This window comes from Sinohyriopsis cumingii, chromosome 10, assembly GCF_028554795.1.
Source record: "Sinohyriopsis cumingii isolate HCF-2022 chromosome 10, ASM2855479v2, whole genome shotgun sequence".
Classification (NCBI taxonomy): Eukaryota; Metazoa; Mollusca; class Bivalvia; order Unionida; family Unionidae; genus Sinohyriopsis; species Sinohyriopsis cumingii.
This window is the reverse complement of record NC_142970.1, coordinates 45,072,586-45,087,426: the sequence shown is the minus strand read 5'-3', so window position 1 is coordinate 45,087,426 and position 14,841 is coordinate 45,072,586. Positions and strand designations below refer to the sequence as shown.

The window sequence follows — 14,841 nt, the reverse complement described above, 5'->3', positions numbered from 1 at the left end:
AGATATTATTCATTCGTATGCCACTGTTCACCACGCCCCTGTCCAATACAAGTGACTTCCTTAGCAAAGTGATTTTCCAAGTACTTGTCAGAAATACACACATAGTACAAATATCATGATAAGATGATATGAATTGTGGCGAAGAGTGCAGCGACAGCTGATTGACCTAGAATGTTACATAATAAAATCTAATATCATTGTAGGGTTGTTTCAATCGTGTTGTCTATCAAGTTCTACTAAATATCAGCAGTGGATTACTAATGGTAAGATGGTGCCCGGGGCTGGTGGCTTCAATTGCGCCCCGGGCGATGATCATGGCCCAGATGGCCAGAATGAGAGGTCAGAAGAACCGAAGACGGGAGAGGGCTTTTGGGCGCTGGCTAGTGCTCCCTACCACCAGCTTGCAGTTTTTGGGAGCGCTGTGAGCTGCACCAGCGGTACCCGGGGCTAATCCCTGGCCACCACGATTTCCTTGCAATTTAATGCCATTTTGGTGGGTTTTTCTGGCATCTAATTTTGTTTCATTCACACAATCCAATCAAGCACCATTTTATACATGTCTATCTTTCTCACATTTGGCCTATTACACGAAGTGAAGACTCATAGTACAAATTATATATTGGGGGCCTTGAGTGGCCGAGTGGTATAAAGCGCTCACCGTTACGATCACTGCCGTCTCATCTGTGTCTGTGTTGGTTCGAATCTCGGATTCGGCCAAAGTGGGTATGTGAGAAACATTGCCAGTAGCTTCTCGTGGGTCGGTGGTTGTTTCCGGGGTTTTCCCGGGGTTTTCCTCCACCGTTTATATAGGCCGGCATGTATAGCCCATCTTGTGCTGAAAAATGGCGTGAAACCATACAACAACAACGACAAATTATATATTACAAGATGCTCTTTACAACAGAGTCATTCAATTAACAGATTAAATAGAAATACTAAAAATTACATTTTTATTATGTTATTCTATGCTCATTCTTTCTCCGTTAACTTTATATTGTCAGAATTGTGCAATATTTTACGATATTGCACTAGCGCGCACTTCATATTGAACTAACGTGAATAAAGGAACTACTTTCTATTTGTAAACAATTTACACAGACGAAAGTACTTTTTATTTATTTTGTTTGTATGTGGATGACGTAAACCAACTGTTTGAGCCATTTGAAAGTAGCGATGCCAAATTTGACAATTTTCAACGAAGCAGGCGACTGAAAGTGATATCAAAAATGTGCATCGTTGACTGTATTATAACTACTCTCTACACAGATCATGTACACTCACGTAGAAGGCGCTTTACGTTTTGGTTCGTTAAATTTGTTTCTGACTGCCACATATCAGCTGCTTTGCCACATTCCGCTTTAACTCTTTTGATACAATGTTTCGGATTTAGGCGGGTGATAGACGCCAGATTTCATAAAAATGCTGGGTCTCTCCAAATAACAAGCAAGTGACAAGTCATAAACTGTCTTCTTTCCTTAAAATGTTCTTTCTTATTTCTGCAAATCCGAATTACATGAACCATGTCATGGATTCTCAACTAGATTACATATTTCGAATTGTACTGAAATTTCGACTATATTCCAAGTGCAAATACATCCTCCTTACTCCATTCAAAATGAAATAAACATTATAATCCATATCTTCTTTTTAATAATTGCGATTGAAAGACTTCATAATTTTCCCACATTCAATAACAGAACAGAAACACACTTGCAGATGTCAATACGCTGTTCCATCGCCGCTGAAATACGATTTACTTCATGTAGAATTGGTACGGATAAATCCAGTCCATAATCACGAAATTTCTTAGAAACGAAAAAATAACCAAAATCTATTCATTCCATTTCAAATGGAAAAGTTGTTGCAATGCGCATCCATTCACAATATTACTCCAAATTTCAATTTAAAGTAAACCAAATGCCATTTTTTCGAAAGTTATGTCTAGCGCGCGACTAAATTCAAACTTATTTGGGCGTGGTTATGTGCGCATCTCTCTCTCTCTCTCTTTCTCTCTCTCAATCTCTAATGTTTATACAAATGACATCAAGTCGTAATTAAGTATGGTCGTCATTACATGACGTATAAAAAATCTTACACCGTTTATACAAAAATTCTTATACCCTTACTAATAGAAACCGCTCAAATTAAATTTAACTAATTAGTGATAGAAAGAATTACAGCATGAACGACGTTCAGGTTTTCACAAATATTACCGATCTGTTATAAAATATGGCCTCTGTTATAAAAATTGCCCGAATTATGATGATAGGTAATAAAATATGGAGCAGAATCGTTCTTCTTTCGTTTTAAATGGCTTCTGTATGTTCAAATTTTATACAGATGTATCACATTCATGTAGATTATTTTTAGGGATGGTAAATTTCATGTTAACTTCCGAAGTGCAAATAATTACGTAGCCACTGAAATTCCAGAATAATGACAACTGTGAGACCTGAGTAAAATCTTTGTCTCAGAATGTGTTTTTGTGTTGTTCTTGATTGGGTATAGATTATATAAAGGTATGTTAAAATTGATTAAATCTGCAGGCAACCTGAAATCGTTTTAGCTTTCAAATAATTTACCTCGCGTTATGTGTTTGGCTCAATGTAACCGTAGACAATTGAGTCAATATCGTCTTTAAGGAGTTTAATACCAAATTTGTTTTTGTTCTCATCTTCTACTCCTTTTGAAAATAAGTAATGCATGACTGTTCGGAGAAAATGAAAGAAATACCCCTAAACACCATCAAAAAAATAAAACAACCCCCAAAAATATAACTGCAGCTACGGGGCAGCAGGAATAATATCCCCTGTCTAATGAAGCACTTGGGTGCCTTAAGATCTTGAAGTTACACAATGTTTCAAACATTTTTCGGAACTAAATAATGCCATTTACGTGCTTGTGATTCTTTATATCTATCGCTCAACATATTGTTTTGTGAGAACTAAAAACTACAACTATTATATGCATGAATATTTTAACATATTCTGATGAGTCAGTGCTTGTCAAAGATCGAATGTTTTTACATCACGCCGTCATTGTATCATCTACCATGGTCTGACATGCATATGACGAAAAATTCTCGCCATTTCTTAAGAATCAAATTCATTTGAAATTCAGTAGTATATGTAGGAAAGCCGGCTTTAATGTTATGCAATTTTACACTTTTTTGTCTTTAAATGACATTAACTAGTCTTGTTTTTCTTACAAAAGACAAATCATCTGCAATTTTCTTCTTGAACAAACAAACTCTAGGTGATTATATTTTGTTTCGTAACATGTTCATTTTGTTTAAATGATCGAAAGCGCATTACTTGTACAGCTTTAATGCATGTCTGATGGTGAATTCAACTCGTGAAAAATTGTAATACAGACACCCTGAATTGTGTGAGCTCGTGTATTTAATCCAGTGAATTCATGCAACCAGGAAGAAGTATTACGAAATATGGAGTTTGCTTTATATAAGGGAAACAACCCTGACAAGGTATGTGCAGCTATTCAGAGAAGATAGCCATGCTTTTACGAGATCTACGGAATCGGTTTCCAAGGCGAGCACAAAATCGTAAATAAAATATGTATTTGAGCATTTATTATTATGGTCCAACATAAATCATAAAATATGAAAATGTGGATCTAATAGAATAACTACGGCATTTTAAAAAAAATAACTCGAACCTTTAAATGTCAAGGAACTATTTATTGTGACAAATATGTTGCGTATGCGTACATGTCTGTAGTTACATACACAAAAATACGTACACTTTCACACACAAAGTGCATAATTGAAACATCTTACTGGTAACTACAATGTACCATTAAACTGGACAGTGTCCATCTTGTTATTAATTACTCATACGTCACATAAAAAAATCATGGCTTTTTTTCTCCTCACTCACTGTGGCCGTACAAAATCTGCTTTATACGTTTGTGGTGCTTGCAGATTATAACACTTCTGTCGGTACTTGAGTTCGCGTATTGGGGAAGGGCTCATTTTAGTTCCAAGAAAGGATCGTTGATGAATTGGTCTCTAAATTCGTCGTTTATGGTAACCCTAAAATTACCACAGATCAATACTCCACGAAGCATAGTGAGCACACATTATTCTCTAAAGTCCACGTAAAGTCACATTTCAATAATTCCACAAAGATTCAAATCTGTTTCTGATATCGGATGACTTCCATTACATTTTCAGCATTGACAATAAAATGCTCAAACAAGCTAACGATACAGATGATCTTCATCTACATATGGTGCTGCGATCGTTATACTGAAATTATAACATTTTATTTACTTAAAGTTAGTATCGTACTATTATTGTTTTATTTGTGAATAAAGGTACTGTGACCTCTGATGTTTAAAAGTGGCGCACGCTGCTCTCATGCATGATTGTGTTTTTAAATTATATTTCCATTATTTTTGTGTATGACAATTATAAGTGAACCATTACTAATGTAACCCCCTGCCGATTTCAGTTACGGTAATCTTTAATGTGATAAAAAGTGCATATAACTTTATGCTGTCTACTACTACCATAATGCCACAAGAACAACGACAACTGCTACTACCGTTAGTATTAATAATACTATTACGTTTAAACAGACACCCGGGTGTGAAAACGTACTTGAAAATAGCTATTTTACATCAGCAATTATTATTTTTGTTGGCCAATTATACACAAAATAATAATTATGAAAATCATGCTCATTGCTGGAGGATTCATTTTCTACTTTGACCTAAGTTGTAGTGTATATACATCACAAAACGGGTCACATCTTGGCCCACAACAGTTTGGTAATTGCTCATTATTTGTTATGTTGAAGGCCATCGTACAATTGCCAGCATCGAACTTCGCTGAATCCATAGTCAGCTCCAACTAGTTGCAAACAATCACGATATCACAGTCTGAACCTGAAAATATAAATGATAATGCCGAACCGTATTTCATTTGTTCACAAGTTGTTCAAAAACATTACTGGATATTACGCACTGCTCATACTATTACTAATGCTCTTAATAATCAGCCGCGTTAGCTTTATGTTAGAATGTTAGACGAATAATGCAGTATCCGTTGTCTTATACCATTCCCTGCCTGTGTCAGCGTCTCCTTGAGAAACTAACTTTGAATACATACTACTGGCTGGTCAAATACACGTTGATCGCGAGTTTCACCTTGAAGATTCGTCTCGTCCAATCAGAAAAGAATTTATCTGTTTTATCAAGAAAATGCCACCTTTGATTGGCTGGAGGGAAGACTCAATACAAGCCTTAAAGCTGTATGGTTGTTTGGCCCCCACCAATGTCTGTCCTGGTAGTTAGGATTGTAGAGTTTCTCAGTGATGGTTGTATTTTACCAGAGTGATATTAAATTATAACGATCTTTCCCGTCTACCGATGAACATATTTTCAAACAAAGTTACATAACATATCTTGTAAAAAGTCATCCAACCGCAAAACTGCATGCTTGATTATTTCCTTATTTGTTTATGAACAGTTGATGTCTTAAAAAAAACGAACATAAATCACATTTGAAAGAAAAGGGGGAGAAAATCTTTTAAACATTCGTTTTCAAATGGTGAATGTAGTTTTGTGCATCACCCTCTTTTCGGAGGTCATCATTACGCGTCCGCGCATTACGCAGTTCCGCTATTGGTCGACATGGCTACTGAGCGGTGGGTAGACCTGATATTATTGATCGTGTGGGATAAAAAGAATGACACGGTGAAAATATAAGGTTTTAGGTAAAGACACCATAATCTGGACGATAAGCAATATCAGTTAAATACTGAAGTACAGACTATTGGGATCGAATGTAACATTTAACTTTCAAAGAATTTCCTCGAATTGAAAATAATTAAATTGTTTGCACAGCAGCTTTGATTTTTTAAAACATAAATTAGCTAAAATAAAATGTCAGTCAACTGTCCATTTTTTTCGTTTAAGTATACAAGATTTATTACATGAAAATCTTTGTCCATTGCTATAATGTGCATGCAAAGTCACTGTTGATCTATATTCTTTGCCTAAGTTTAAAACCATAAAGTACTTTGTTTTGCATTGATTATTCTTTTGCTTACCTTTTTCATAATCTTCAGTATCTGGTAGCAGATCAGCATCTTTCACATCAGGTCGGGGTATGACCTCTGGATGACCTAGAATTGATAAATACTGTTCTTTTATCAATTTCAAAAGAAAACAATATTCTTTATGTGTTTTAAGAGTTTTGACAAATATCCATACATTATAGACATACCATGCTAATGTGCTAATTGTAACCAGTAATGTATAAATGACGCCATCAACACTCCGCTTAAGTCCGAATTTCTTATATGTTTTGGAGACGCTCATCCTAAAGGAATTTAGATATAATGAATTATTGTAAGCATAGCCTCCGCAAAATTAAGAAATACGCACTCTTCTCAACCTCATTTTCCTTTATTTAATTTCAAAAGAAACGAAAAAGCTTTCATGTGTTTATACAATAATTTAAATCAACCACTCATTATGGACAGGCTTCACCAATGCCATGATTGCTATTCTATAGTGTAAATATAAATATTTAACTCTTCAAACACATTGGTTGTTCAGTATTATTCACTAGTCACTGTGGAGATTGTTACGATTTAACTACTTCACGTAACAGCTAAATCAAAGTAATGTTTTAAGCAATTAAAATACACTGCCATTATATTTTGCACATGTTTCGTTGTTTTATTTTATTGCCCATAACTCATACTTACATAAAATGAGATAAATAGATTGTCATGTTGTTGCGCTGTGATGACGTTTAGTTTTCATGTTTTGATATACACGACTTATTAAATGACGACTCTTTGTAAAGTGGTTGCCAGTTACATTACTCAAATGAGTCCATGGTAAAGAAATCCTCTGTCTTGCTTTGAACTAAAGCCAAATAAGAAAGTCATTCGTTGGATACTTGATGATCCTTCGCTTACCTTTGTCATGATCAGTATCTTGTAGCAATACATCAAATTCCTCATCCGTCCAGGGTATGAAGTCTTGATTAGGTATCTCCTTCTTGATACCCTCTTGTTTCTTAAATGCGTCCAACATCTCAATTCGCTTTTGCCATCCGTAGTTGGCTTCTTTTTTCTCCGCTTCGATTAGTAAATCTATGTACTCTACTTGGCTCAGAGGATTCTTCTGTAGTTCTTTTTGATTTAATTCATTGATACAATTTCTTGCTTGCTTGATCAATGAAAAAACTCTTCCACATTCCTGATTAATCTGCTCCTTCACATTTCTCACGTAAATGGAATACTGTCTTTCTTTTTCTCGAGCGATACCATATTTTGTCTTCAAATCTCGAAATGCTTTTGTAACCTTTTCTGGGTAGAATTCAAAACGGTACTGATTTTCAACATGTTGTGACCAAATACATCCTTTTGAACACCTGGTGCAATAGCCAGTACTATCTACAACCGAACAATCTCCTTCCCCATCGTCAGTTAGACTCTTGGATTTTTTGTATTGACATATAGTATTACAAGTTAAACATTTGGTTACATATTCGCCCTCAGCTAAGGCAACTTTCCTCTCACGAATGTCCTCAACTTGATACTCAAATTCTTTGCTTGCCTCGATATCAGCCATGTGCTGATCAATGATTCTTTTCTCCTGCTTGATTGTACTGACCACGTGCAAACCTTCCCTCATTTGTGGCAGCAGTCCTTGAAGTGTCGCTTCGAGCTTTCCTCTTGAGGTTAAAACGTTTGCAGTGAGCTGAGGACATTTTGTTTTTGTTTTTTCAAGTTCGTCAAAGAATAACCTGAAATTTTCTTTCCCCATGTTCCAGAACATTGGGCCAAATGGTGAATTTTGTGGCTGTTCTGTACTTACAAATAGCTCAGAGTTGTTAAATTGAAATGCTTTCTTGAAAGGTATGTTTGCACATTCTAAAGCCTTTTTTACGGGTGGATCAGTGCCATCCGCAAAAGTTATGAATAGAAATATGTTCTTTGATATATCTTTGCCAAAGATAGAAAGGACTGAGTCGAAGATGTGGCTTTGATGAGGTGTAAATCTTTCCAAATTCGCTTGTGCTACAAAACATACTGCATCCAAAGTTTGATTGCCATGCGGAGGAGTCGTCGTGAAGAAATCTCGTATCTGATCCACGATTACTTGGTCTCTTTGGAGTTCTCTAGCATCATCAAAACCAGGAGTATCTATGATGTTGAATATGTGATTCCTTTTTCTTGTTTCTGGTATGTGGATTGTGTAGCAAGTAATCCAGCCAGTCTGCGATTGACGCTGAAAGCATGATTATTGCAATGTAATAGGCACGAAACCACACATAATCGTGTGCCAAGAAATATATTAGATTATCTATAAACACACAGTATGCATAGGCTGTCCAAATAGATCAAATCATACTTTAAACAAAGGGTCCATTGCATTGCAATGATGATCTATTAAAATATACTAAACAAGTGCAATTTGTGATATAAATAATAAGTAAGATTTCGCACATAAATGATTTGTATTTCACGACATCAAATTTGGTCCAAATTTAAAGATGCCGAATGAACGCAATATGGACAAGCATTTGGAAATAACGAGAAGTAAAAGCTGCCAACGACACTCGATTATAGGTAGATTATAACTGCATAAAGAACATTGACACAGAACTGCCGTCGAATAATGCACCGAAATATCTGCCTCTGTTGAGATTGCTGTTTAAAAGCGAGTTTTGTTGGGTATGCAATTCTGAAAATTGAAAGGATTAAGAATATAATGTACCACTGCAGCTCTGTCAATGATGATACACGTTTTATATATTTTGTATTGATATTGGAAACATTAATCAGACCAATACTTTTTTTAAAATTGAAACTGGTGAATTTAAGGTCTTAATATAATGTTGATGTAGATCGCTCTTAATTAATCGTGCCATTTTACAACTTCATTCGCCATGGTTTCGTGTTATGTTTTCTTCAAGGAGCTTTGATTTTTAAATCTTCGTTCTACTCATTTTGAAATGAGCGAATTTAATTACTGTTATTCAACAACCATGGAAGAAATCTTTTTCTTTCTTGTTTTTACTAGAAAGCTGTAAGTCTAATTATTTGTATGGGAGATTTCAAAATTGCATGAATATCGTAATATTTGAAAACATATTTGCCAAACTGCAGAATCACATCAGGTATAACAATAACACTTCAGATAAGATGGCTGATAATATTTAAAACATAGGTGTTTGTCATTTAGATATAATCTAGCTGATGTTTTCTTTAGAAAAAGAAACTTCCAATGAAAAAAAAATTGGTTGTGATGCTTTACCTGGTCACTCTTCTTCACGTCTTCCTCGTCCATTCTGTCAATAATGGTAAATCTACATTTATCTTCCCAGTTCACACCCAACAGGTTGTTCACCATCGCATCAATCAGGGTACTTTTTCCAGACCCAGTAGCACCCACAACCAATATAGTCTTCTCACTTACCTCGTGAATACCTCTTTTCCCTGCAGTATAATACAATGAAACAAAATGATAAGGAAACCATTTTTCTTACATGTTTAGGCAGTAGATAAAGAGGAAAGTGCATATTATAACTGAGAACATAGGGTCGATATAAACTGGGGGAACGCTAGATAATGAACGTTTTCAAATAGTATTTCCACACCAAGAAACACACGCACTCAAAAATCACAGATTTATATATCTACACTCGTTAGAATTGTATATGTTATACCACTAACCACGTTTATCTTGGACGAAATTGATCAGAACAGTTTGTGTTACTAAACTGAGAGTCATAAACATAGTCGTTTTAAACAAACATAGTAGTTTTAAATATTACCTGTCTTTAGTGTCTTATTAACATTACTAGCTACAGCTATGTTGTTGCAAAAGATGTGATACGTTGAAGTAGATCCTGACAAATCACGTGCTAACCGAAAAATCAGTGGTGAAAGGAATCACTTCACGCGTATTCGGCACAAATAGTTTATATGATTAAAATGATAATGGCTATCATTTGAGATTTGGATTTTTGACATGATAGTAAGTAAATTAATTTTACTTTAATGAATGAATATTGAATTCCAATAACAATAATAACATTTCATTTTAAATGAACCTAAATGCACATGCGTCTTGTTTTAACAGGCATGTCTTTCAATCATTTAAATATTGATTAAATTACACATGAATTAGGTTTAACATTTTAGGAGCTGTGGTGGCTTAGTAATTAGCGTCGCGGACTCTTGACCAAAACTGCGAGGGTTCGAATCCTACCACATGTCCAGCCTTGGTCAGCATCTGTGTTATGTCCTAGGTAAAATGCTTTACACCTATTGCTTCGGAACTACCTAACCAGATTGTGGTGCTGTAAAGTGAAATACATGTCCATCTTTCCGTCTATATCCTATTTCCTAATGAGGGTTTGCTCAGAACCATTTTTACCGCCAATCTCTACATAACGTAAGTATTGTCTGTAAGAGTTCCATAGAGTGTATGCTACATATTGGACGCTTTAATGGATTAGAAGTAATTGAATAGTTCAATATCAATCAAAAACGTAAGTCACTCCTTTCTAATAATATTTATCACTGCCTGATAAAATTAATATTCATCATTTATCGGAAGTGTACATGGATATTATGACTCTGTTCGAATTTTCCAAAAATCTCGACGTTTATTCTTTGCCGTGTTTCACAGTTAATGAAAACAGTGGTCCTGAGATGCGGTTTTCATTGATAAGCATAATGAATGCGTATAATTATTATACATCCATTTGCCTGCTAGAGAAAATAATCATGTGTATTTAGTACTTAAATTGAGCAGGTAGGAAACGTACCGAAAATACATTTCCTTGTTTTTGATTTTCGATTGACTGATTTATTGTCTGTGTTCAGTGGAAGCTTGTAGATCGCCAGCTGACCATCTTCAATCTTCGTGGCATCGGGGATGATTTTTTCTGACAGAGATTGTCGCGTCGCTGTGTGCTTGTGGATGCTACTGAAGGGCCCTTCTTCGTCGTTGTGAAATATAGCTCGCACTTTAAATTCATACCATGTACTGCTTCTCAAACCCTCTACAAGTAAGGAATTCGAATTATTTGGTGTGGTTTCACTATGCCATTGATTTTCATCTTTTATTTTGTAGTGCAATTCGTAGCGCTGAATTTCCTGATCCAAACTTTCAGGCTTATCCCACACCATTATGACATAATTAGTTGAAATTTCCTTGCAATGGAGATTGCGCGGTTGTTTTGGGTCATCTTCGATTTGGGACCCTATAATAAAAAAAGATATATTACATGTTTAGCGCATATATGTGAAACAGAGCAGTTTAGGAAGGAATTGATGTTTTGATCCACAATGTAGGACAAAATATACATTAGGATAGAAGTTGCTGAAAACCTTAATCAACATGTCTAAATTGCAGGACAGTATGTATGTATGTATGTATGCATGCATGTATGTATGTATGTATGTATGCGTGTGTGTTTATGTATGTATGTTTGGATGCTTGTGTATGTATGTATGTATGTATGTATGTATGTATGTATGTATGTACATACATATGTATGCATGCTTGTATAATTGTAGGAATAAATGGGCATATGTAAGCAGGTACTCTGGCAGGAAGGTATGTATACAGATAGATTGGTATACCTGACTTAATTGAGAAATGGATTTTTTATTAGACATTCTTAACGTTTGTGTTTGTCATATGCAAATATCAGTTAAAGAACATTATATCTGTATTGGCTCTAAATGTAAATTTAATTTAGTGATCAGGAAAATTCGTTCATATATCAAATAAATGTGACATGCAAAAATGACATTTAACAAAAAAAAATGGGTAGGTTTGTGTGGATGGAATCTTATCTCTCTTTTTTCCCTTTTGAAACATTGATAACTCAGAACTATACAAGTACCATGACTTATAATGTGTATTAATTAAACTACTTGCCAGTAATTGAACGGGTATTTGACCATATTACTGCCTTCCGCTTGTCCATCTTATAGTGTCTTCAACGACTGAAACGATAGTTATTAACCTGTAACAAAATTTCTCTGACTTGGACTTTCAAGTCAGGATTGAATTTACACATCAATAAATGTTATATTTGGCGTGAAAGCAATATCAGGACGCAACGAAAATACAAAACACAGATACTTAATACTAACGTTTTAAGAAATAGTACTTACCTTGTTACTAAGATATCACTATATGGAAGTATCTGACTTGAAATATTGACGCTCTGGGTATATCCTGGCGTCATGTGTTTTCGTGCATGGAAAATGTTTGAATTTAGAGACCGGGACATGCGAAGGAAATTAATGTTAATGTGTCATTTTCATAAGTACCCAATATTTTCCATATAATGAGAGGGATATCTAAACCTTTGACCACCGGAACAGCTCCGGAGTGTGACCCAGTTCACCTTAAAGTTATTCATTCAGAATAAACATCTGATTCATAGGCAAAACACATTTCTGATCACCCTGCCAAAGCGCACATGTGGTTCGTTAGCAATGGTAGTATGGCGTTGTTCAACAGTGCACGTTACTCCATCGATGGAAAGGAAACCGAATCAGTTTTAGACAGCGTTGGCTTTGAAGTAGACCAACAAGTTGTTCTCCACCTTTTATTTTTTTCGTTTGACTGGCGGCGGAGACCAACGGTATTATGCACTACTTGTGCTGAAGCGTCCGCAGGTGTATCTGAGGATGATCTGACCACGCGCTATTAATTAATACATTTATTTAGACTAACCTTTATATCCAGACGGTAAGTATAATCCCTCTTCGAATGATCCACTGCGTTAAATCCTTTAGAAGACTCACTTTTTTTTAGCATAAATCCCTGTCAGAACAGAACACCTGTGTATTCATCGGCTGTTGACCTCAGATTTGAATTACCCACGCATGCGTGTAAAGCAGCATCACCACATGGCAAGAGTAACGCGAGGAAACCGTCTAGCGAGGCATGTATCACTGGAAATTGACTAATGCTTGGGTGAGACCTGTGCCGTTACGGCATAAATTTAGGAGAGAGAGAGAGATACGTCATGTCAGAAATGTGAATGATAAATAAATTGTAAAAAGACCACAAACTGTGTTCAGATGTGAAAATATGCTTCACAATAATAATATTAATATTAATTTACTATTATTATTACTATTGGTATTACTTTCAATCATATTTAATAACATTTACAATGGTATAAATGGAAAGTTGACATACATACATATAGAGCATTCTGAGATATTGGCAAGAGATTGAGAGATGTGCCAGAGATGGGAGAAAATGTTATGCTTGTCTCCTACTTTACATGACAAGCATGATGAAGACGACAACAGACGAAAACATGATAAAAGTTGACAAAAATCGGCAAGTCTGTTTAAGAAGAAAAATTCTTGAGGCATTGTCGATCCCCGAAATGGATAAACTTGCCGCTGGCCTAAAAGAATGTTCCGCGGGAAGTTGTAATATATGCTTTTGCGGCAAATGTAATTGTTTTGTAAATTGTTGTAAAACTTGTCAATGCAGTGGGAAGAGGAAAATATTGTTTCTGATGAAAATATAACAATATCCATATGTTATAAGTCATGGTGTAAAATTATAACAGACGTATGTATGTATGTATGTATGTATGTATGTATGTATGTATGTATTCATAAATACCATTGTAAATGTTATTAATAAAGTTCATCATACTAATCATGTTATAAGTAATGTTAAGTATTAACATGTATGTATGTATGTATGTATGTATGTATGTATGTATATATGTATGTATTCATAAATACCATTGCAAATGTTATTTATTAATAATGTTCATCATAATAATCATGTTCTTCTTATAAGTAAAGTAAAGTATTAATATATATATATATATATATATATATATATATATATATATATATATATCTTTGTGTGTGTGTGTGTGAACTTTCCATTTATACCATTGTAGATGTTATTAAATATGTTTGAAAATACTACCACTAGTAATAATAATAAATTAATATTAATATTATTACCGTGTAGCTTATTTTCACATCTGATTAAGTTTGTGGTCTTTTTACAATTTATTTACCATTCACTCTATCTCACATTTCTGACATGACGTATCTCTCTCTCTCTCTCTCCTAAATTTATGCCGTAACGGCATAGCTCTCACCCAAGAATTAGTCATTTTCCAGTGATACATGCCTCGCTAGACGGTTTCCTCGCGTTACTCTTTCCCTGTGGTGATGACTGCACGAGAACAGCTATGACACCAATACTGTTTGTCAAGGATACAACTGGCCATGCAGATAATATACCGTATACATTTCAGAAAAGTGTGTAGGATTCTTATCTAGACCCACTTTCTGCTGGTATTCTTCCCCAAGCTTGTGCCCCTTTCTCGCGTATATTGTTTGTATATTTTAGATCCAATTCATAATACTGTAAGTTCCTCCTAAATTTTCCTTTATTATCTTTGATAATTACATTATTTAAAGTTTACAAAACGTGTTGGTTTTTCTTCTTTCTTTTACCTAGTTTATGACCATATAGTCGTAACATTACACACACACACACACACGCGCGCGCGCTGTCAAAACATTTTCATATGCATCTAAGGAGAGCGCAAATTTACATACAAACGTAGAAATTATATATTTAGAAATGATGGTATATTTAAAGCAATTGAAATCAAGCAGTCATAAAACTTGACAAAAGATATTTAAGAAAGTATACGATATTACAGAGGACTACATGTACCTTCTGTAACGATCACGATAATTCACATTCAAACAACGTGGAGCAGAGCAAACGCTATGCTTCGCGGAGAGTTATTTGGACTAATGATATTGTTTTCCT

At 35.0% G+C, this 14,841-nt stretch overlaps 1 protein-coding gene across 2 annotated transcripts in view; it reads right to left on the bottom strand.

Moving 5' to 3' along the window:
- Positions 1-3,682: 3,682 nt before the first annotated feature.
- Positions 3,683-14,841, bottom strand: part of LOC149789959 (uncharacterized) — a 16,524-nt gene continuing 5,365 nt past the window's right edge. Inside the window, exons 2-7 of one of the 2 annotated variants that reach the window (XM_089972035.1) lie at positions 11,941-12,008; positions 10,820-11,257; positions 9,301-9,482; positions 6,954-8,271; positions 6,075-6,149; positions 3,683-4,908 (exon numbers count right to left, since the gene is read on the bottom strand). In XM_089972035.1, coding sequence (XP_089828161.1) covers positions 4,874-4,908; positions 6,075-6,149; positions 6,954-8,271; positions 9,301-9,482; positions 10,820-11,257; positions 11,941-11,989 — 2,097 coding nt within the window. In that variant the 5' untranslated portion in view covers positions 11,990-12,008 and the 3' untranslated portion in view covers positions 3,683-4,873. Of the gene's footprint in view, positions 4,909-6,074; positions 6,150-6,953; positions 8,272-9,300; positions 9,483-10,819; positions 11,258-11,940; positions 12,009-12,747; positions 12,939-14,841 lie in introns of those variants that run through there. The other variant, XM_089972036.1, reaches the window with a different exon arrangement.